We start from the raw sequence: 25,688 nt of genomic DNA, 5'->3' as shown, positions 1-25,688 counted from the left end.
TATCATTATAATCGTTCGATTCCGGAAGATACAAGCATAGTAAGTTAAAAAAAAATATTTCGAATAATATGTCACGATTTCTAATACCAGGTAAATCATTATAAATACAGATTACATTTCATGAATTATTGACCTCCCAAAGTAGGATCCGTCGTCATACACAATATTATATAATCACGCAGCTAGTGTATGGTCTGCGAAGAATTGCGTCTATAGACTCCGAACGCATAAGGGGGAACATGAGCGTAGATTGGACGTTGAATGCGTTAACGATATTATCATATTTTGATTTTGATTTTGACACATCTAGATTTATACTACAAAGAATAAGAAATTTAGCTTAATTTAATTTAAATAAAACAATATAAACCTATAATGTATAAATATGTAGTAATAATAAACTTTTCTTAATAACCAAACGATAGTTTATATTATTTCAGAAATCCCAACAACCCGTTCAATTTATAAGTATTACATTTAAGAATACAATGCTTTAAATAATAATATACTGTCTGAGATAAAATACGTAGAATATCGATATCTTGAAATAGGTTTTTAACATCTTTGCCGAATATTTCACCTGAATCGTTTGCACTTGTATATCATCCATCTATACCCATAAAATAATTTTAATTAAAATCACAACGCGATCATCAATCCTCATAAGCACATCTAATTTTTGATTATCATCAGTCCTGATAAGCACATATATTTATTTTTATATCAGATATAATATTAAATCTTTTCAATTCATTTTCAAAAAACGAAGACCAAGTGTATTATGGATACTGAATCATGTAAGAATATTTTATATTATATTATATTATTCAATGTTATATTACACTGTTATTTATTACTTAGTCAATGAAGTATTAAACATTATTTTCGGGGAATCGTATGAGGAAAGATTTGTAGCTACATATGGTGTGGAATGCTCGATTTCATTTTTATGCAATGAATGCCGAATAAAAAAAAAGAGGGTTTTGTAAAAATTATCATTTAGTTAATAATTCAAAGTGGTTTTCAATTATAAGTAGGAAATTTAATAAGACTAAATTAATATGGTTAATAGACGAGCTTGTGAAATTTTCAGGATATGATTTAGAGGTATTGTTATGTGAGCTATTTGAAAGCGTATATGAGATAAAATGTGACAGAGGACATAATTTTTGGAAATAAAATAGTCTAAAAGGTATCACTCAACGATCAAATCCGGTTAGCTCAAATTTATGGTGTAATTTAATTTTTAAGATACCTATTAGAATTAAAATGTAAAGATGTCGATTTAAATTGTATTATAATAATATTTAATTATAATAATTTAATTATAAGGAATAAAATTAATGAAAATTGTAAAAAAAATAAATTTTTAGACGAATTAGATATTATATACGATGTAAAAAATATAGAGTATTATATATTTATTAAACAATATTAATTTGCGGTATTTATATTTTAGTTCTGTAACCATCGCACTTGACAGTTACCATTCACAAGATCGACATCATCGCACGACTCCGCGTCAACGTTTTATCGTTAGAACACCCCCTTAGATAAAGTGAGTTTATTTAATTATTATTATTATTATTCTAATAATAAATAATTATAGCCTAGCGCGTATAATACGCAGTAACGGAGTAAATTAATTTTTTCTAACATTTTTTTTCCGTTCATAGTTTAAAATGGCATTCTTGACATCGCTGAAACAACAGACGAACGTGTGCAATGCTTCAATAGCGGATTTAAGAATGAATGTAGAATACCCGGTGACCTCAATGAAGGAGGTAGACAAAAAAATTGGATCTTCAATCGTCTGTGCGTTGAGGGATCCGGACACGGGTGGAATCGTTAACGTATTTCTCCCTAAGACCATATCATTGAGCATGGAAGAAATAACCGCATATAACTTAGGAAACGTCCCACCGGTATCCCTTGACCCTTATATATAAAGGGAAAAACCATAACGTTTCAAGATCCCATTTTAAGAAAAAGACGGACATTCTTTCAAGGTAAAAACGTACACCCCCTACCAGTGGGGTTGTTAGGTACATTTTACGAAAAGCAAACATAGTTTTCAATTATTCAGTCTGATATTTTCCCGCGTATAAGCCAGTACAAGATTGCTTCAGCTAAAGAAAAATTCACCAAATGCAAGCTGTTAAACGTAAGTATTTGGTTTTACAATAATAATTAAAATATTTTATAAGTATACATAATCTAATTCTTAGATGACGAACAACTACGATGAATTCGATATTCAAGAAATAATCAACGAATCGCCGATATTCCCGTCATCAATGATAGAGAGTACGACTATTCCATATAGTCCCATAGTAAGTTATTAATTTTAAAAATTATTTTTTTTTTAAAATTAAATTAATTGTTATTATTTAGACTCCATCGGAAGCTTTTTCCCCTGACATGTTCCGTCATCAATGATAGAGAGCATAACTGCTCTATATAGTGCAACAGTAAGTTATTAATTATAAAAATTTTTTTTTGAAATTAAATTAATTGTTATTATTTAGACTCCACCGGAAGCTTTTTCACCTGACATGTTCCCGTCATCAATGGTAGAGAGCATAAATGTTCCATGTAGTGCAATAGTAAGTTATTAATTTTAAAAAATTATTTTTTTTTTAAAATTAAATTAATTGTTATTATTTAGACTCCATCGGAAGCTTTTTCCCCTGACATGTTCCCGTCATCAATGATAGAGAGCATAACTGCTCTATATAGTGCAACAGTAAGTTATTAATTATAAAAATTTTTTTTTGAAATTAAATTAATTGTTATTATTTAGACTCCACCGGAAGCTTTTTCACCTGACATGTTCCCGTCATCAATGGTAGAGAGCATAAATGTTCCATGTAGTGCAATAGTAAGTTATTAATTTTAAAAAATTTTTTTTTGAAATTAAATTAATTGTTATTATTTAGACTCCACCGGAAGCTTTTTCACCTGACATGTCCCCATCGCCAAGCATGTTACACATGCTTCCGTTGAAGACTCCTCGCGAGTTTCACAATTTGATTATCGGGGTTATTAAACAATGCGAGATCAAGACTTCTTCCTGGGGTGACGATGAGGACGAAAATCACGCGCTGAATATGGCTATGGAGCGGTATGAAAATACCATCACCGCCGCTTCCGACGACGACTGGGGGGGGTAACGAAGAAGAAAATGTTAGGTTAAATAACCTTATGGATATTTATGGTATTTAGGAATTGTAATATAAACATTAGAGAGCATAGACGGGTTATTGTTGACCATATATAAATATATGTCGATGGGAGGATCGTCATACATGCAGTTGCCGGCGTTTAATGATAGGAAACGGGCCACTATTAACCCTCAAAATTTAGACCAGCAATGTTTTAAGTGGGCGATTCTGGCGAGGCATGTAACGAGCCCGGTGGCATGTCGTATCGGTGACAATTATAGACAACATGAAGGCAAATATAATTTAACAGCCATTTGTTATTTACGTTGATTTCGAGGCCTTATTAGTCAAAACGGACTAGGCAAAGGGTGGAAATACAAAAATAATTCATAAACATGAGGCGATGAGCTACGGATTTTTGGTAAAGTCAAGCGATGACGTGCAGATGGAGCTCATCGAAGAATATGAAATACCTACAGTACCGGTAGTATACAGAGGCGACGAACAACATGAGGACGTAGCGAAATATTTTGTTGAGGCTATAGTTGCGGTCAGTGGGAAAATTGAAAAGTTAATGAAGACTAACATTCCTTTGACCATGACCGAAGAGGAAGAAAAAACACATCAAGAGTGTAATACGTGTAATTTGTGTAAATGTATTTTAGTCAGTGGCGAAAAAGTTAGAGATCATAATCATCTGAACGGCAAATTTAGACAAACTTTGTGTTCAAAGTGTAACTTAGAGTTACAACAGCCTAAATTTGTACCGGTTTTTTTTCATAATCTCTCCAACTATGACTCACATTTCATAGTCACTGAACTTGGTTTTGATACTGAAAGCATATCCGTTATTCCGAATAGTGAAGAGAAATTTATATCTTTTACAAAACATATAAGTAGTAAGTTCACTATTAATTTATCGATACGTTCAGGTTTATGGCGTCTAGTTTATCGTCTCTGGCTGAAAACTTAATTACACATAATTTCGAAAACTTCCGTGAGACAGCTAAACATTTTGTCCGCGAAGATATGCCTCTTGTTACTCGGAAAGGTGTTTACCCGTACGAGTACACAGATAGTTGGGACAAGTTGGATGAGACATGTTTACCGGGAGAGGACGAATTTTATAGTACACTGACCGAGTCGGGGATTAAAGAGGAAGATTTAAGCACGCGAAGGCGGTCTGGGACAACTTCAAGTGCAAGACGTTGGGCGAGTACAGCGATTTATATTTAAAAATTGATGTTTTGTTGCTGACCGACGTTTTTGAAAACTTCCGTGACGTTTGCATGTCCACGTATAATTTGGACGCAGCCCACTATTACACAGCACTGGTGCCTAAGCTTAGGGTAAAGTATACAGGTCAAAAATTAGAACTTTTGTCTGATTACGATATGTTGCTGATGTGTGAGAATGGTCAGTACATCAATATTATATTTGTAAAAAAATGTTTTTTTAATAATTTATATGATTAATTTTTAGGTATTCGTGGCGGATTGGTACAGGCGAGCATGCTATATGCAAAAGCTAATAATTTAAAGTCCCCGAATTATGACGAAACGAAAGAGAAATCCTGGTTGGTGTATCAAGATTGTAAGTATAATTTTATATACATTGTTTAACAATTTTTTTTTACTTTAATAAGTAACAACTTGTACGGTTATGCAATGTCGGAGTACATGCCGTATGGTAATTTTAACTGGGTTGAGCCAAATTTAGACGGTTTGAGTGATATAACTCCCAAATCGGCTAGAGGTCGTGTATACGAAGTAGATATATCATACCCGAAACACTTGCACGATAAGCATAATGATCTGCCATTCCTACCACAAAATAGTATACCACGAGGCTCAAAAGTGCGGAAACTTATGGCGACGTTTGAGCCTAAGGTAAACTATATTGTGCATTATAGGAATCTGCAGCAGGCAATCGATAACGAGTTGATAGTTGAAAAGGTAAATATTTCATTTTACATTATTTTAAAATAAATGTTTTAACTTTTTTTTTTTTTATATAGGTACATAGAGTCTTGGAGTTTAGCCAGTCGGATTGGCTTGCCAAGTATATTCAGTTAAATACCGATATGAGAAAGAAAGCGAGAAATGATTTTGAAAAAGATTTTTTCAAGCTCATGAATAATGCGATTTTTGGTAACTACTGTTAAACTTTTTAACTTTTTTTTTTTAACTTTTTTTACAGGGAAAACGATGCGGTCTAAACGTAAGGAAATTAAAATGGAGTTGGTATCATATGAGCGGCGACTCCAAAAACTTATAAATAAAACTAAATTTAAACATTGCACCAGATATAGCGATACCCTTAGCGCTGTCACTTTAGAAAATAAAATAATCAAATTTGAAAAACCTATATATAATATATGTAGGTAAAAATTTACTTTATATTTTATATTATACATTGATCAATAAATTTTTATTTTATTTTCCATAGGATTCGCGGTATTGGACATTAGCAAAACTTTGATGTATGATTATCATTATAATGTGATGCAGAGGCACTATGGTGAACACATTAAGCTTATGTATACTGACACAAGTAAATGTATATTAAAACTATTCTCTTGTGTATTTATTATTATTAATTAATATCATTATTACAGATTCACTAGTGTATCACATTATGACTGATGATTTTTACTCTGACTTGTTGGAAAATCCAAATTTGATGGATAGGTTAGACACGGCAGACTTGCCATCTAACCATCCGTGATATACAACAGCACGTAAAAAGGTACCGGGTTTTTTTTCTGACGAGTCAAATGGTGATATTATATCAGAGTTTTGTGCGTTGAGGGCGAAATCTTATGCCTATAAGATTCACTCATCAAATACGTCCGATACTGCAGGAAGGGAGAACATTAAAGCTAAGGGGGTCCGACATCATGTGGTTAAGAATCACATGACATTAGAGGACCACAGAAAATGTTTGTTTGGGGAAGCCGGTGTGAAGGCTTAAAAAGAAAATGTGTCTATTAGATCATTTAAGCACAAGCTGTTGACAATCAGAACAAATAAATTGACGTCCGCTGCTAGTTAAAAAAAAAAGCGTATAAATTTTGTTCAATCCTCCGGTTTTGTAGAAATCTCAGCCTCCAAAGCCCGAACAGTTGTGTGGTACTATGCTAAAAATACAGGGGGGTATCAAAAATTATACGGACTTTCTCCGCTCTCTCGAATCCGAATTAAAGCAGTTGTTAAAAACATGAGTACAGGAGTACCCTATTAAGTTCAATTTAAAGCTTGAGGCCAGCTATAGTATACCATCAGTGCCTAATTCATTGGAGAATAGGGCATTTAAAACATCTGCGGTCGAGATTTTTGTAGAGAGCGATATTTCGGCGATAATACAGGGGGCGTTTGATAAATTGTTAAGTGCAAACGAAACATACGCAAGTAGAGGGAGCGAGTTTACATTAGAGAGCATGGACGGGTTATTGTTAACTATATATAAATATATGCCGATGGGAGGATCGTCAAATATACAATTGCCGGCGATTATTGATAGGAAGCGGGCAACCATCAACCCTCAAAATTTAGACCAGCAATGTTTTAAGTGGGCGATTCTGGCGAGGCATGTAACGGGCCCGGTGACATGTCGTGTATGTGAAAATTACTGACAACATGAAGGCAAATATAATTTCAAAGATATTTCCTTTCCAACGTCTCTATCTGATATAAAAAAATTCAAAAAAAATAATACGCACGTGTCCAATGTCCATAAATGTTTACGGCCTTGAGAAAAAATTTAATCCGGCGAAAAAATATCCTACTTACAATATATACCCAATTCGTGTAGTTGATGAGAAGTCGGACCATTTCGACTTGCTATTGACAACGTGTGATGACAACTCGCACTACACATACAACTAAATTATCACGGCTAGTACGGTCACAAAAAACGAGATATGAACATTCGGCATGATTTTGAACTTTTGATAATAGAATTTATATCTTATTTTTCATCCAAATTTTTATTCAATGGTATAGCCGTTAATATTTGTATGGAGATGTAGTCATACAGAAACAATAAGATAAATTTGATAAATATGATAATTCTACTATTATGCTATTAATCTATTTGTTTTTTTTTCTTAAAAATATTTTACAATTCTGTCAAATTATGTATAATATGATAAACTAATATATTATTAAATATATATGATGCAATATACAAACATTCTATTGCAACATTTAAACAGAAATTACTTGATTATACAATTAGTATTTAGTTTTAAATTAAATTTATCATCAAACACTTTAATGTATTCTCACCAAAATACAAATTGCATATAATTGTATTTTTATCTCAATGTATATTTAATATATAAATACACATATTTTAAAATTACTAATTATTCATAGTTGTCCACTTTGTTGCATATGTGAATACTTTTCTAGTTAGGTAGGTACTTAAAGATACACAATAATTTTTCTGTAACTGTTGCAATACATGCACAATGCTATTTTAGCACTAGCCTATGTTCATATTTAATTTGTAATTTTGATCGCAAAATATTGATCTCTCAAAATATTAATAGTATGACACAAAAGCAGTTTTATATACATACATTCAATAACACTAAGAACTTACAGACCGCAATGTCTTGCCAGAGGTTCTTATAGTGTACAGACTTGTCAATTTTGAACTCTAAGATCAAAAACATACGGCATAATAAAGTAAAAAACCAATGGTATGTATTGTACCTATTTATTATATGTGAATGTAATGCCTACATAAACAATAGGTCAATCAATCCATCTTGTAAGTTAACTACTTAATCTCAAAGTTTTTACTTTTGTCTAAGTAAATACATCCCTAGTAGCGACACTTGTACATATTTAAAAACAGTACTAAGTACCCCTATACAACAGATACAAGTGGACAATCGACGCAAAGTCTCTATAAATAATTAATTAGTCTTGTGGTTGGTATATTTTGATTAAATTTCATATTATGTAAGTATATGATGAATTACTGTTCCAAAGTAATTTTAAATGAATAACAATTAATTTAAAACTAAATAAAAAATGTTATACATATAAAACAATACAAATTTAATGCTTTGGTATAACACATATAACTGATATACTTATTGACAAATTAAAATTATTTTTTGATTGTAAGGTTTTTATTATTTTTACTAGTAATCTACATTCAAATATTGTTTCTATATGACTACCTACTTTTAAGTTAGCATTAATAACAATTAGCTCGGATTAAATAAATACATGCGATGTCATCAACTTTCATTAGTTTTGTATTTTAACATGAATGCTCTATTCTTATTTAAAAATAAAAACAGATCGTTTTGTTGAATGTTTTGAAGAAAAATTAACTAAAAGAAATAGAAATTATTACTTGTGCTAATTATTGTCATAATCAAATGTACGAGTATATGAATTATACGACAAAGTGGTATATTTTTATTACTAATGACTAACAAAAACAATTTATGTATGTGTAAAAAAAAATGTAATCCCTAACAACAGTACTAAGAATATTATATTTAATATGAATTTTAGATATTTTTTTTTTTAGTTGGGAGGTGTTACGGACTCCGTACTGTCCGTACTGATATAACATATAAGAAGGTGCAATGGCACATTTTTATATATAATAATTAATACTGAAGGCATACGAGTACAGGAGTATAGGACACGAGAGTGTGGAATATTATATTAATAAATGAATATATTAAAATAGAACCGAAAGTCTCTTTGTTAAAAAAGTCAAAACTCAATGTCGCTTCAATTCGATAAGCTTCGTGTTTTAGAATAGGTACACAAGCAGACTTTTCGAGACCCCTCGTATGACAGAGTTACCGCCCACTCTTTATGACAAATCATATACAAGGGAGACTGAGACAAGAACTCGACAGACGGATATAAATGGTTAGAGATATCACTGACACTCAGAGCGCGGTCGTAACACCACTCAAACTCTAAATAGCTAAATACTTACAATATATACCCAATTCGTGTAGTTGATGAGAAGTCGGACCATTTCGACTTGCTTTTGATAACGTGTGATGACAACTCGCACTACACATACAACTAAATTATCACGGCTCGTACGGTCACAAAAAACGAGATATGAACATTCGGCATAATTTTGAACTTTTGATAATAGAATACTTGAGTTCAAGTCTAGTGTACATGAGGCGTTGGAAGAGCACAAATTAATCTGTGGGGCACATAAGCCTATTTTTCCGGAAATGCCAAAAAAGGAGGAATGTACAAATTTTTAAAAATCGAAATATAATGTAAGACAGCTATTTGTTATTTACGTTGATATCGAGGCCTTATTAGTGAAAACGGACTAGGCAAAGGGTGGAAATACAAAAATAATTCATAAACATGAGGCGATGAGCTACGGATTTTTGGTAAAGTCAAGCGATGACGTGCAGATGGAGCTCATCGAAGAATATGAAATACCTACAGTGCCGGTAGTGTACTGTCTTTTTGATTTACTACAAATTTTACTCCTAAAGAAAAACATACTCGTGTACATCAACGAAATACACCTGAATAGGTAAATAGACAACAAATCTAAAACAATGTTAAACTTGGGTTTAGAGCACACAAACAGAATAGGAAAAAGATAAAAGCAAAATAAATGGGTGCACCATGTAAATGCAAAAAGAAATACTCCAAAAAAGTTAGCGAGGAAATACGTAAGGAATTTTATTATTTGGTGAATACTGGGGTTTAGGAGACCATTCAAGACAATGGGACTTCTTAGCTAGATATGTGAAAAAATTTGATAAAAAAAGTCTTAACAAACTCATCTTCAGGCAGACAGATTTTCAAAAAACATTTTTTATCCCTTAAAAATAATAAGATTCAATGTGTGTACAAAATTATGTTTCTAAACACTTGCTATATCAGTAAAAGTAGTTTCTAATATGGGGAAAAAACTAGAATTATCTCCAGCAATAACAGCTGACAAAAGAGGTACACATACAAATTGACAGTATTGGGGAGTAACTTAACTTAAGTTACAAGCTACTGTAACGCAATTACTTTTTAAATAATTTGATGGTAATTTAATTACATTTTATTGTAAGTAATTTATATGTAATTTGAGTTACTTTTTTATAGTAATTATTACAAAATTACTCGTTACTTTTTTTTTTGGTTTAATACAACTATATAATACAAATATTTTTAAGAGGTTTGTAAATAATAACTGTTAAAAATGAAATATTATTTGTAATACAATGATTTAATTGTTTAAATCAAAAATGTAATGTATCTAAGTGTAACCAGAAAATTATAATTTCTGTTTCAGAAGTTATATTGGTATAACACTACATTGGTATGAGCCAGAGAATCTTCAGAGATTATCTGCTGCACTTGCTTGTCGTCGCATAAAAGGTAGACATACGTTTGATGTCTTGGCTAAAATCTTGCATGACGTAATTTATGAATATGGCATTTTTATCAAAATAACAAAAATAGTTACTGATAATGGTTCAAACTTCATCAAAGCTTTTCAATAAGAAATAATAACTTATTACTAGTAAACTGATTATGTCTTTTACAAATACAATAACTTGTAATTACTATCAAAGCATTAGGACCTACTTAATTACATTATATTTTTTAGTATGTATTCAGAATCTGAAAATGCAATTGAAAATATGGAAGAGAAGCAAAAAGTTGAATTAATTGAAATAAGTAATGTTTTAAATGAACAAATTACATTTGAGACAGATTCTCCATATTCCCTTCCTCCTCATCATCGTTGTGCCAGCCATACACTCAATTTAGTAGCCACTAAAGATTCTGAAAATGCAATGTCTGATCCAGTGTATAAAAAACAACTTAGATCATCATTTGCAAAAATGCATGCACTTTGGAATAAGCAAGAAAGGACAAGTTTAATTGCTGATACCATACATGATAAATTAAATAAATGTATTATTGTACCTAACACTACTAGATGGAATTCTACGTTCCAAGCCATAAAATGTCTGAAAGATCAACTTATAAAATCAGAAAGTGAAGTCCAACGTATTTGTGACAAAGCAAGTTTACCACGGTTAAATAAAAAAGATCAAGCTTTCATGGTGGATTATTGCAAGGTAGTAATTTTAAATCTAGTATAAAAAATAGTTAAGAGGATATTGTACCCATATTTCGACACCCCCTACGAAGAAGGACGTAACTCAATTTTTTCATTTTTCGGTTTATTTCATAATCTGATAGCCGGTTTTTTTCTTTATCTCCGACGAAAACGGCATTAACTCAACTCTACCAGAGAGGTTATAAATCAAATAAAATATTAACTCCTATTATTTGACTTATCAGCGAAAAAGTACGTAACTTAAGTTACGTTTATTTTTAAATATAAATTGCCGTCGAATAAAGACATAACTCAGGAAAATATTAATAGTATTGTTATTAATATTATGATCGTTCTAAAATTAGAAATACTACAACAATAAAGATAATACAATTATTATAGAATAATAATGATTGATATTACTAACCACAATAAATTGTTATTATTCATATCATCGGTATACAGCAGTGTTGTTAGTTTGTTACAGCATTACTTATATTATTAAGTACAAACTAATTATTAATGTTATTATATTATATTTTTTGGTTTGAATTACTTGTGTTATTGGTAGTTTTTGTACTCAATAATTAATATGGATAACATTACACCAATATTTATCAATGAAGATGAAATGGTAAGTTTCTTATTCTTAAAACTATTGTACCTAAAATCTAATGACTAATATTATTTGGTATTTTACTTTTTCACATTACAATATAAGTGAAAATAATGTGACAATAAAAATATGTTATTAGATTTTAATTGTATGGTAATTTTAAGTAATTTATTGTAGCTATTGTAGTTTATTTATTTATTTATTATGATTTTATTTCAATAAATTATTATTAATTTTTTTGAACAGTATTTGTCATCAGGTGGTGAAACTGAAAGTATACTGGATACATATGAATATGGGACTATAAGTAGCGATGAAGTAAGTAAATATTTTTAAATTGTAACCAAGCAATAACTCACCTGTATCAGTGTCATGGTACTTCAAAAATTTCTGATTATAAATTTATTTCAGTATAATTATGAAGATATAACGTATGACAGTGATAAAGGCCCTGAGTTTATACCTGCAGCTATTATATCAAGTTCAAGTTCTGATGAACTATCAAATACTGCAACCCTCACTGTAAGTATATTATTGAGTTTATTTTAACGTATTACAATGATTATAATATTTTGTTATTTATATTATCCTTATTATTTTCTTAAGTATTTTGAGCTTTTGGAACTCAAAACTAATTTAAATTTAAAAAACAACATTTTCAACAATTTTCATAGAGTATTTTATTTTAAACAAATCATAATATAATTTATTCAGCCTTTGAATTATAATAATAATATGGCCTAAATTAACATAATGTTTAATCATATTAATTTATGAAACTACATTTCAAACAATATTATAATATTAGGTATTACAAAAACAGTATTTTTTTGAATCTGGCATTATATACTTGGCATGTTTCTATCCACAATACAAAATGTTTGTATTTGGAAAACTATAAAAAATAATTTTTCATGCCTTGAAATAGGCGTATCTCTACCTACCTATGTACCTACAGCTAATTACATTTAATACACAATTATTGTAGTTTTTTGTTTGATGTCAACAGGTTGAGAATGCTGTCATTGTAAAAAAAAGAACACATACAACAGGCATGGAAAAATCTCCAAAAAGAAAAAGGTAAAACAAATAGAAAAGAATGGAATGATGTTAAAAGTAAGCAACTATTGAATGCTGGGGTTGAACATTGTAATCGAAAGGGCAAAATTATAAAGGCAAAAAAACTGGGATCACCTTGTATAGATAAATGTAGAATGAAATGTATTGACAAATTTAATAATGATGTCTGTAAAACCATTTTTGATTTGTACTGGGGATTGGGTACTCATACAAGGCAACGTGATTTCATAACTAAATATATAAAAATAATTGAAAAAAAACAAATAACTATCTCAATAGTGCCGTAGTCAAGAAGAAAGAAGTCTAGAAAATATTATTTACCAATCAACAATTTAGAGATTCAGGTTTGTCAAAAAATGTTTTTACAAACATTGGCTATATCCGACAAAGTTTTTGATAATGTCTGCAAAAGATTAATAACATCTCCAGTTTTAAATAAAGATATGAGGGGAAAACATTGCAATCGACCACTATCTATAAAAGAAGATGTTAAAAATGCTATTAGGAAGCATATAAATAGTTTTCCTATAGTTGATTCTCACTATGTTAGGGAAAACACAGCAAAAAAATATCTTGAAAGTGGTCTCTGTATTTCTAAAATGCGCAGGTTATATTTGAAATGGATTTTAGATGAACCTTTGACTAATTCCAATAACAGTGTAATAAATGCAACTTTAAGGCAATATACTGATATATTCAATACTGAGTTTAATTTGTCTTTTTTTACACCTAAGAAAGACCAATGTGATGTGTGTGAGGTATACAAGCTGGCTTGTCCTGAAGAAAAACTTAAACAAAAAGATTTATATGATGAACATTTACTAAACAAATCATTAGCAAGAGAACTTAAAAATGAAGACAAAAGAAGGGCATTTAGCAGATCCCACATTTTGTATTGCTGTATTTGACCTGCAGAAGGTATTGACAGCTCCTCAATGCAAAGTCATTAATTTTTAATATAAACGTAAATATGCAACTTACAATTTCACTATATTTGACATTGGAAAACGACAAGGTTATTGTTACATGTGGACTGAGTCTGATGCTAAACGAGGATCAAACGAAATTGCTACATGTTTGTTAAAGTTTATGACACTTATGAAGGACAGTGGTATTAAGGAATTCAGTTTTTATTCTGACAACTGGGGCAGTCAAAACAGAAACCGATTCATTTATTCTATGTGGGAATATGCATCTGCAACTCTTAAAGTCACCATTGTCCATCGATTTTTGGAGGTGGGACACACCCAAAATGAAGGTGACAGTATGCACGCTACAATAGAGTGTGCTAAAAAAGGTAAAGTCATTTATGTACCGTCTCAATGGGTTACATTAGACAGATGTGCCAAGTTGAATAAAAATTCATATTTGGTTTTTGAGATGTCAAATGAAGATTTCCTTAACTTCAAACCCATGGTTGAAAATGCAGATTTAAATTGGAAAAAATCAACTAACAACGAAATCGTTAAATGGAATAACATTAGGGAAATATCGACATCTTTTGAAATGCCTTTTACTTTAAAAATTAAGTATGATTATTCGAACACAGATTATGTCATAATGGATATGATTTTAAAAAAAAAAACCAGGGAGATATCAAGCACGGACCCATTTCCCAGTAAAAGCATATAACTCTAAAATTCCTATAGATACACTTAAATTGCAAGATTTGTTATATTTATGCAATAAAGGACTAATTCCATCAATGTATCACTATTTTTTTAAATCTCTATACATTTTTAAGATGTTATTGTTTAAATATTATTTTATTTACATTGATCACAATATTATTACATTGAGTTTTAAGTTTTATTATTTTTTTTATTTTCATAATATTTTATTTTGTGATCTTGACAATGAAGGGACTGATATTAATATTGTTATAACCTAATATTAAGTATTTTATTTTTAAATTATCTAAGTTTACTGTTAAAAGAACATTACTTTTTGTCATATTTTTTTTTCTAACAATATTTTATTTCGTTTTGTTAACAGTAAAGGAACTGATATTATTATTATTATAACTTAAGTATTTTATTTTTTAATAATCTATGTTTGTTGTTATAAAACAATACTTTTATAGTAGTATTTTTGTAATTACATAATACAGAACATTATGGCATTGAATTGACAGTTGTGTCATTTTATTTCATTTAAATATATTTTTTGTTAATATTTACAGTGAAGGGACTGATAATATTATTACGGCATTGATTTTTAAGTTTTATTATTTTTAAATTACCTTAATTATTTGTTATTAAAAAAAATACTTTTTGTAATTAATGATTTCTTGGTATTTAATAATTAGTAAAGAAGGAAAACTTAAGTTTCCTAATGAAAGTTTATAATATATGATTATACACAGTTATGTTTGCATATTATTTAATTTTATCCTCAAATAATGATAATATAGTTAGCTTTATGTCTTCATTAAAATAGTTCTTTCCTAAAATAAATCGACTCATCATTAATTAAATCGAGATATGTCTTCATGAAAATTAAATATTTCCCACGAAAAAAAACTTAACTTGAGTTACGTCCTCGTTAAATTGAAACATTTCCAACGAAAAAAGACTTAACTTGAGTTACGTCTTCAAAGTCTCAAAAAAAAAAAGACGTAACTCAAAAACTTAGGTCAACAAAAGGTAATTAAACAAAAACAATACATTTCCAGCAAGCTACAAAAGAAATAAAAACTAACTAGTAAAAAAAATTTTAAAAACAATCACCATGGGAATAAGAATTTAATTCCGAAAACGTCTTAACACTCTCCTGAAAAGTAGTGAATATTGAGTTATGTCTTTCTTTTTAGGGGGTGTATGTGTAATGTCAGTCTTTACACATATACAACATAACAAATTTTTGTTTTCCAATTTAAATAGTGAGCTATTAGTATTGATGTATAAATAATGACTTTTAAAGTCATAAAATATAATCAATTGATGTATTACAAATCTTTTTAATAAGTTAACTTAATACTTAGTATACAATTTATACTTGAAATTAAATTAATTGTAATCTGTTACATTTCAGGTAATGCAGCCGTTGGCCCAGGCTTTGGATTTACTTTAAGGAGATAATAAATTTGTAGCTATGGGCTACCTTATTCCTACAATAAAATGGCTGAAAAAACGACTTAAAGAACTTCTTGTAACAGCAACAATTTGTAAAAGTCTTGCAAACGCATGTTTAGATGGTGTCTGTTCTAGGTTTGACCTAATGTTGCTTGACAAATTTAATATTTTAGCCACTGTTTTTCATCAAAAATTTAAGTTCAAAGGTATGTCAGTAATAGAAAAAGAAGAAGCTACTGATATGCTTCAAAGTGAAATGGAATATTTCAGACCAGTTAATGAGAATAATTTGGAACTTAATCAACTTGAAAAAGTTAATGATAACATTGTTTTTGATTAAGATATAAAATATGATTTAAGTGCTTCAGATTTTATCAAAATCAATATAACACTTAAAAAAAACATAGGGAAAGACATCAAAATTGCTGTTAAACCAATAAAAGCATACAATGGAAAATTACATATTGAAAAACCAAAAATTGCGGATTTGTTATCACTATGCCCAATGGGACTTGTTCCATCAACATACTATGACTTCTACAAGTCTCTTAAATCAACATAACATAGGTAATAATAATATTTGTTTTAATTATTTACTTTTTATTATTAAAATATTTTGAATATTATGATGTTGTAAGAAGTTTATTTTATTTTATTTTGTTATAAATCTATAATAAAAGTTATAGCATTTTTTTTTTATCATTATTTAACCATGTTTAATTATTAATCTGTGCTAAAAGTTACAACATTATTTTTTTATATTTAATTTTGTAAGAAAGTTAAGTTCTTTTTTATTATTTAATTTTATAAAAAGTTAATTTTGTATTTTGTTACTTATTAATTTATTCTCTTAAAGAATATGATAAATGTTTATGTTTATTTTCTTCATACTGAAAAGTTATAAAAATCGAATTACGACCTTTTTTGTTGGGGCAGTGGAATACTGGATATATATACAAATTTTTCATGAAATTTTCTTACTACATAATTATTTTAAAAATATATACCTATTTTAATGGTTTAATAGGTGATAATAGATTAGACTATACAGTATATAATTATTTGTTAGTTATTACAATTAATGATTTACCGTATGATACAGCAATTTCATTTTCAGGTACAGTTGATTAAAATTGTAGTCTTCCTGTGTCTCATAGGTAGGTAGGTACATGATTCAAATCTGACGTCATAAGTGGTATGCTGCAAAAAATTTAAAAAAAATCATGTTGAAATATTAAATTGTAATTAATATTACCCTTTAAAATGTTGTTATATTGTAGATAAAATAAAATTATAGGTACATTTATAAAAAAAAACATAATTAAAAATAACATTTAAGAAAAGTAACAATAATTAATAAGGTATGTTAAGACTAAGCAAAGTACCTTAAGATTAAATATTTATCACTAAATCTTAAACAGTGAGGTTGCATAATAATACAGATCCACAGATATTTTTATATATCTGAGTACCAATTATATAATATTATCATACTTATAAATTTTCGAGTATATTTAATTATTTTTCACAGCATGATAATTTTTTAGCATTTTTTTTTTCTTAAACATTTCTGAATATCTGAATACAAAAAAAAGAACTGAAATAATTTTGACCAAAATGGTTTAAACCACATCCTTGGCTCAAATACTGTGAATTGGGTAATGCTTATTATTGCTTTTCTTATAGATTTTTTTAATAACACAAAGTCAATGTTTTTAGTAGTTTCTGCTACCACAGAACAACACAAACAGCACTAAGACTTGCTATTTGTTGCCATTGAAGTTGTTGTCATTGTAAATTGCTATTATCATTTACTATTAATATTTATCAACATACTACTGATAACTAAATATTTTGTGTGTAATCAATTATAATTTTGATTTGTATGTGTGACTAAGACGAATGGATCATAGCAGGAAAAATTCCTTACTGTCCATGACGTCATTATACTGTTTATCACTGTTGATAATTATTGGAAGTAATGTAATGATATTATAACTGGTGGGGCGTTGCCTAATTATACAATATTAATATAATATAGGGTAACTCCAATAGAAATAATAAACAGGTAAATGTAGTTAAGTGGACTGTATAATTAATAATAATATAAAAAGATCACACAAGTAATAAATAATAGAATAATACCAACTTGTTTAACAATATAATAATAACAAATAAATATATCAAATAATATTTTGTGCCTCAGACGGCTCTTATAACAAATATAGGTGACAATATTACAATTAAAAAAATATATAATAGTAAAGTTAATGATAAATAATAAATATAACCATGTGGTGCACCACGTACCTTATGGTATGATTATGGTGTCATGTGTTGCCCAGATCCGTATATAGTAAATTTAACAGATTACAATAAAAAAAACAGGTTGATCTGGCACAATCACATGAACACCGCTAAAACATATGAGGAGATCCGCAATAACCATATAATTTAAATCTGCAGCAAAGATACAATACAACAACCGTACAGGACAAAACCAGAATTCGCTCGATAAGCAGACTTAATATAAAATGACACTCCTGTAAAAATAACAATATTTACTGACTGCAGCAGAAAGTAACCGAACGATACATACCAGATAGAAAATAATAATGTTCACCGAATATTAAACAAGACACGTGGGAAAGCCACAAAGAAAAAATGGCCGCAGACAAAACTGACACAACCGACAACCGAAAATAGAACATAAAGAAAACCAAAACAAGCATTCGTCTCGAGAGCACTGAGAAAAGTGAAGAATAAAATGGCAAGGCAGACCACAACAAATATAACGTTTAAAATAATAATATGAACGTAGAAACTAACTTTCAGTGTCACACACACAGTTTGATAAAATATAAGAATAATTGTACATTAGATGGCATTGATACAATAACTACACAATGGATTTAAAAATATAACACACAAGGTACTACATAACATTTACAATCATAATAATAATAAACAACATTGGTTGCAAATACCCTGCTTGTGTGAACGTGAACAATAACCTTAAACCTAACTACCAAGACATCTACCATGACATCGGCAAATCGCTGTCCTACGCGTCTTGTTATTTATTCTTAATATAGAACAGTAAAAATGTAGCCTTTGGGTATTATTCTATTCTGTGGTATTATGTATTATGTAAACAGTTAAGCAGCAGTTGAGCAGTCATTAACTTGTTACTTGTAGTCATTTTTTGTGGACTGTTTACGGTTAAAGTTTTTCTTTTGGGTTTTAAATAATAATGATGTATTGTTGTGAAATTTCAAATTTGTGATGCAAATTATGTCCCAGAATTTGGGTACTATAAACACAAACGTACCAAACACAGTGAATTAATTTCTCTCCAAAAACTTAAAAGTCTGTACTCCTATAATAATTGTAATATGTCATTTAATATAAAAAAAAAATAATCCAGCACGTTAAATGCCACTTACAACAAAAAACTGGTAAATTAAACATATATGTTCATTTCAACATTGTCTGAAATTGTTTTATACCATGGCTGGATATATTTTACATTTAAAATCTTATCATGAAAAAAAAAATTGAATTGGAAGTGTTAAATTTTGATACAATGAAAGGTAATGTTTTATTTATAAGTTTATAACACTATGTATATTTTAGTATGTATAATATAAAATAATGTTTACAATATTTATATAGTACACTTAAACTAATTATTAATTTGTTAGTTTATTAACTTGATAATATATTTAATTAATTGAAATCAGAAATTTTAATATGTAGCTACTAATTAATCTCTAAGTAAGTACCTCCTAGTTGGTATTAGTTAAATCTAATATATAATTCAATGTTATGAAAATATAACAAAATAATAAGAAAAATAATGAATACGAAGTATCAACAAATATACAAACTATAAAGTATAAAGACATAAAATATTCACTGTTGTTCTATATAAAACAAATAAAATTTAACTAACACTTAAAGTTAGATTACATTTGATGCTATGCATAATATAGATTCTTTTTTTTGTCTGTTGACTGTCATCACCAACACTGATTGTATTACTAATAGTAAAATAAATTACTTTAATGAAACAATATCATATAAGATTAGGTATAACTGTAAAATTGTTTAATCTTTAATATTTATCAGATTTTAAAAAATGGAAAAGATTTATAGAAGAAAAGGATAACAGCCAATATGTTAAAAATACAGCTGTAAAAACAACTCACAATAAAGAATAAATTTACTATTTTTGTCATAGATCATTTGTCCCTAGAACTTAAAATAAAGTAAAAAAAGTAAAAAATATTTTGCAAAATATTAAAAGAGTAATGAATGTTTGTACTTTGTATGATTTATGTATGTTTACAGGGGTGTAATAATTCTAAAAACAGTGGATCTATTAAAACTGGTTTTGTATGTCCATCAAGTATAAAAGTACATGTAAATAATTTAAAAGTGAATGTACAATATTGTAGCACACATATCTGGCATGATATGGAAATAGGTAAACAAAGATTGTTTACATAAGATAGAAGTATGATTGCAGGTACCTTTATTTCATTTTTATTTTTTATAATATATACTTACATACATTACAATTAACTACTATTACTATGGTTATAGTGATTTATAATTTAAAATAATTAGCCACTTAGTCTGATATTACAATAATTAATGTTTAGGAAAATTGGCAATGGGTGTTCCTGTCAACAGAATATTATAAGACATAAGAGCATCAACACTTCAAGGAGACTTAAAATGAATCCATTTGTTAGAAAAAAAAGATGTGCATAACATTAAAAGGGATTATAATATCACATATTCAACAAAAAAACATGAAAATGATGCAGTTAGTGTTAGACTTTGGGTTGAAGAAATGAAGAAAAAAGGCAATTCAAATCCTGTGTTGTACTATAAACCTCAAGGGAGTATAAATAGTACTGTTCCTCATTTTACAGTTAATGATTTTTGTTTAATTATAATGACTCCATTACAATTAGAATTGTTTATATAATTTGGCAACAATAAGGTGTGTATTGATGGAACGCATGGGCTGAACGGATACAATTTTCAATTGTATACAATTGTTATAGTAGATGAATATGGAAACGGGTACCCAGCTGCCTTTTGCTTTTCTAATAGATCTGATACTGATACTTATAAGCATTATTTTCAATGCATTAAAAATACTATTGGCACCATTATTTCTTTTATTTTCATGTCTGATGATGAGCCTGCCTTTTATAACGCTTGGTGTTCTGTAATGGGATTTACAAATAAACAACTTTTATGTATGTGGCACATACTAAGATATTGGGTAAAAAATTTAAACAAAATTAATGGTAATGAAAAAAAAAAATATTATTTTTAAAACATTAAAGTCACTTATGTTTGAAGTACATGAAAGTTCATTTTTTGTTGAAATTGATCAAGTTCTAAATGATCTTTTAAAAGATCCAGACACAGTAGACTTTGGAAAATATTTTGAAAAATGTTATTCAACACGAGTAAAAAAATGGGCAATGTTTAATAGAAAACATGTAGGGATAAATACCAATATGTATTTGGAATTATTACACAAAAACATTAAATACTGTTGCCTTGAAGGGAAGCATTGTAAACGTACATCTCAAGGTATGATTACTAAAGTTAATGACTACTGGTTGGTGATTTCTGAAAATGATATAAATATTTAATATAAAATTGAAAAATGTCAATCTTTTGATGGCTGTGCTTTGCAGTGTAAAGAATATCAGATTTGTGTACATTCCTACAAATGTTCATGTATGAATAATATTATTTATTTGAATATATGCAAACATATACAATATACATGCATGTATTAAAACAGAAATAAAGATTCCAGCTCATAATGACAATACCATTGTTCCACTGTCACGTGATTTGGTAAGTGATAATGGTTTTATTCAAACAGATACTGAGAAAATCGATAAAAAGAATTGTGAGATTAAAAATAAAATGGAAATTATGTGTGGTATGTATAATTGTTCAGATTTAAATGAAGAGGATCAAGACTTTATCATAAAGCAATGTGATAAAATAATTTCAACGCTATCCAGGGGCTCAAGATTTAAAAAACCAATCAATGAAACGTCAAAAAGAAAAATTGAACCACAGACACGCTTTTGGGCAAAACAAAAAGTGCAAAACCAACAACCTGCTCTCATTTACTGAAGCTAAACATATAAGACAATCTTTAAAAAACATTTCAAAATACACTTTAAATGTCAATTAAACTCCAGCGTTTGATCATTCTTACATAAAATATTAATTTTGAATATTATTTTTAATAGGTATACTGAAATAAAATAAAAAATTGTTACTTGTTAGTATAATTTAAAATTGTATATAAAAATAAATAATAGATTTGTTATTTGATCAAAATAGTAATTGTTGTTATTATTGTAAACAAAAATTAAGAATACCTAAATCCCACAAGAATTGTTTATGAACTTTTAAATTTTTATGAAATGTATATTTAATATTTATTCATAAAACAAAATTTGTTTTTTTTTTTTTTTTTTGTTCATAAAGTATTAACTATAGGAACTTGAAACTAGGTACTTAAATTATCATTTTCTATATTCAATGTAATCTCAAAATATTTAAACTTATTTTAAGCTCTTATGGGAACAAACATTTTTTTTTTTTTTTATTAACTGGTAAAAATTTGTATGCTAATCTAAATATTTGAAAATGTAATAGTAGTTTCCTCATCAGTTGTCTAATTGCTATTAATAAATATCAAAAACACATTGTTGTGACAATTACCAAGTGATTAAAGTTTAAATTTTGATAAAATTTGATATTATTTGAATAAAAAGTAATATTTTATTATTATCATTTACTTTGTTGTAATTCAAATAACTGTTTGTATTTCATAGAGTAAATGGATGATTTCCACTCCCGACTATTTTTTAAATAGGACATTTTCTGTTCCATTTAATTTGAATATAAAATTCTTTTGTCTGGTGTCAGATTTTTTTTTTAAGACAATATTTCGAAAAATCTATCTAACATCTTTTGGAAAATCTTTTAGTATCGTATATAATCAGGGACACTGCAGAAATTTAGCTAAGAAGGGAGAATATTTCAAGTACCTAAATACTTATGGGAAGATTTACCGCTAGCTAGTAGCTACATCTTTCATCTACTCATACTTTGTAATAGTATCGTTAATATTTTTTTAAAATCAAAACTAATTTGTTAATATAAAATTACACTATTAGTTTCTAATATTTATAAGAAAAAACATTATAAAGTTTTAATGAAAAACAACTTTATTTGATTGAATTTACATATTCTTCATATTTTATTATTTTATTCAAAAAGTAATGACAATCGTCTTTTGTTCGAAGCAAATAAATTAATTGAATCATCAATTTGTCGATTAAAACATTTTTAAGAACTGAACTCTTATTTGTGCGTCTTAACGAATATTTTAATTATTTTAACTTAAAAAATGGTTACTTTGTAAATTGTAAATTTATAATCGTGTATGCTTTCCAAGTATTTTGATTTTATTATTATGTTTTTCATACACGATTCATATATTCAACCAGCTTTATGTAAAAAACTTCCAATTTAGATTATTAAATAATCAAAAATTAGTATATAATATTTTAGTATTATTATTGTAGAAAGTTTTAATTATTAAATAAATATTATCAAATACTTATACCTATTTATCTGATATTAGATACTTGATAACAAAAACAAATAGTATAATGACGTCATGGACAGTAAGGAATTTTTCCTGCTATGATCCATTCGTTGACTAAGTGACTTGTGTAATGTAATTTGAATGTAAATATAATTGCACCTAAATATTTTATATTTTTAAGATTTTGCTATAATAAATCTTTTGCATGATCTAGTCGTCTTGTTACAAATACTCCATATATTAACTTAGGCACGGTAAATAAACTTCTGAATAAACTCATCTTTTCTAAAGTATTTAGTAGATAAATAGCCATCTGGAGCTATGAGAAAAACAAGAAAACCATTCAAACATTCCAAAAAATGTATCTTCATATTATTACTGGGCCACCATGGTATGTTTCAAATAACTCACTTCAATAAAATTTTAAAATTCTCTCGTAACTTTATTTTAAAAACATTTTCATTAAAAACTCAAGTCATAACTAGTCAAACTAGCTTATACAACTTGCCTCAAACATGCTTCCCAGAACGGCTCAATTCAAAACTGATGCCAATCAAATAAACTCAAAGCCACCAAATATCTTGGCTATGGTACTTCCTAACATGCCATATAATTGCTACTTTAAAATACACTTATATAAATTATTTATTGTACTGCAGCAGTTCTCAAACTTTTTTTTCGCGGAGCCCTTGAGATGCTAAAAAAAATTGACGGAACTCCAAAAACTTGAAATACCAATTTTACAACTCATAAAAAATATGGATCAATAAATGGCTAATATACAAATGTTATGCAATATAAATGTAACTTGTAACAATTTAACGAATAATAATATATGTGCTTAATTCAGATGTTCCCGTGGAGTCCCTAGAGTAGTTTCGCGGAGCCCCTAGAGTAGTTAGCGGAGCACAGTTTGAGAACCGCTGTTGTACTGTATATTATATTGTAATTTTAAAAAAAATGTAAAGTAATAGTGAACATTTATGGATATGTGGCAGTCATTATCTACAAAATGTATTTTGTTAACCATGTAAAATATTCAAAATGTACCAGGACAATTAAATTATAGACTAAATTGTTTATTTAATAATTATTAATGTACCTATTATTACAAATTATCTATTCGACAAAATATAATTTTAAACTGTTTGATTTTGAAAACAACACATTATTTAATTTCACTTCAATATACCATTGACATTATTAATTTTGTTGACATGCGAGCAAATCAAATAGGTATGAAGAAAATGTTATTGCTATATAGCTTATAACAGCTTAAAACTATTACGATTCGTAAAAATCACTTAACAAAAAACTTAAGGATAAACTCCACGCTTTACTTATAAATTAAAATTAAAATAGTGCTTACATCTATAAACATAGTAATATAATATACATTACCAATCCCAGTATCGAAAAAATACTTACAGTTCGATCGTCGTCATTCGGGGGTTTTTCAAATATCGAAACAATCCGGATCTTGCAGTAGATGAACGGAAATACGTGTAGGTAATTACAAAAAAATGAATTGTCTGTTGTGCACGTTCAATAAAAACAGTTAATATAAACTATTTAAATGACTTATTACAGTCAGTTACCTACATTATTATTTAAGTCTGAACGTGGGAACAGAAAGCGTCAGACGCCACAAGTACGCTGTACAGAAGACGAACTGCAGAAATACAGAATACAGACCGGCTATCGTTTTCGTAGCGTGGTCTCATTGTCATTTGGCCGTACCGGGCTCGACAGGCACGTAGCGGCGCCTTTCGGCGGCACAACTCTGGAGGGGGTGACTGCGATAGTCACTGGCTACAGAGCTATGTGAGAGCAGCTGAACATTTGGACAATATAATACAATACGTTTGACTATATAGGTATACGACAATGCGAGTGGAATTCCGACGACACGCATCGGAACGTTCTTGGAAGGCAAATATGAAATAACAGATGTGTACAGAACATCTGCAACGTATTATTTCTCTGTTGGAAAAAAAATA

The 25,688-nt window shown here is 28.6% G+C and overlaps 2 protein-coding genes across 4 annotated transcripts in view; one reads left to right on the top strand and one right to left on the bottom strand.

The window, feature by feature from the left end:
- The window catches only part of LOC114130439 (putative nuclease HARBI1), a 58,039-nt gene extending 32,519 nt beyond the window's left edge, over window positions 1-25,520 (bottom strand). Inside the window, exons 1-3 of one of the 3 annotated variants that reach the window (XM_050205540.1) lie at window positions 25,291-25,518; window positions 25,117-25,220; window positions 17,110-17,219 (exon numbers count right to left, since the gene is read on the bottom strand). The gene's annotated coding sequence lies outside the window, so the exon portion shown is untranslated. Of the gene's footprint in view, window positions 1-17,109; window positions 17,220-25,116 lie in introns of all 3 variants that reach the window. The other 2 variants (XM_050205539.1, XM_050205538.1) reach the window with 2 other exon arrangements.
- Window positions 2,196-3,173, top strand: LOC126552299 (uncharacterized). The gene is made up of 4 exons (XM_050206992.1): window positions 2,196-2,333; window positions 2,669-2,746; window positions 2,804-2,881; window positions 2,940-3,173. Exons 1-4 carry the CDS (start codon window positions 2,229-2,231, stop codon window positions 3,171-3,173), a joined length of 495 nt encoding a protein of 164 aa, XP_050062949.1. The 5' UTR covers window positions 2,196-2,228.
- Window positions 25,521-25,688: the final 168 nt, after the last annotated feature.

The sequence above is a fragment of the Aphis gossypii genome, chromosome X, assembly GCF_020184175.1.
Source record: "Aphis gossypii isolate Hap1 chromosome X, ASM2018417v2, whole genome shotgun sequence".
Taxonomy (NCBI): Eukaryota; Metazoa; Arthropoda; class Insecta; order Hemiptera; family Aphididae; genus Aphis; species Aphis gossypii.
The sequence above is the reverse complement of the archived record's forward strand: the minus strand, read 5'-3'. Positions and strand labels throughout refer to the sequence as shown.

Bases quoted from the DNA above. Each gene is read 5' to 3' on its own strand.
- LOC126552299 (XM_050206992.1), top strand. From the start codon at position 2,229: ATGACGAACAACTACGATGAATTCGATATTCAAGAAATAATCAACGAA. The intron at 2,334-2,668 runs GTAAGTTATTAA...GTTATTATTTAG, and splicing joins CTATTCCATATAGTCCCATA to ACTCCATCGGAAGCTTTTTC. The intron at 2,882-2,939 runs GTAAGTTATTAA...GTTATTATTTAG, and splicing joins ATGTTCCATGTAGTGCAATA to ACTCCACCGGAAGCTTTTTC.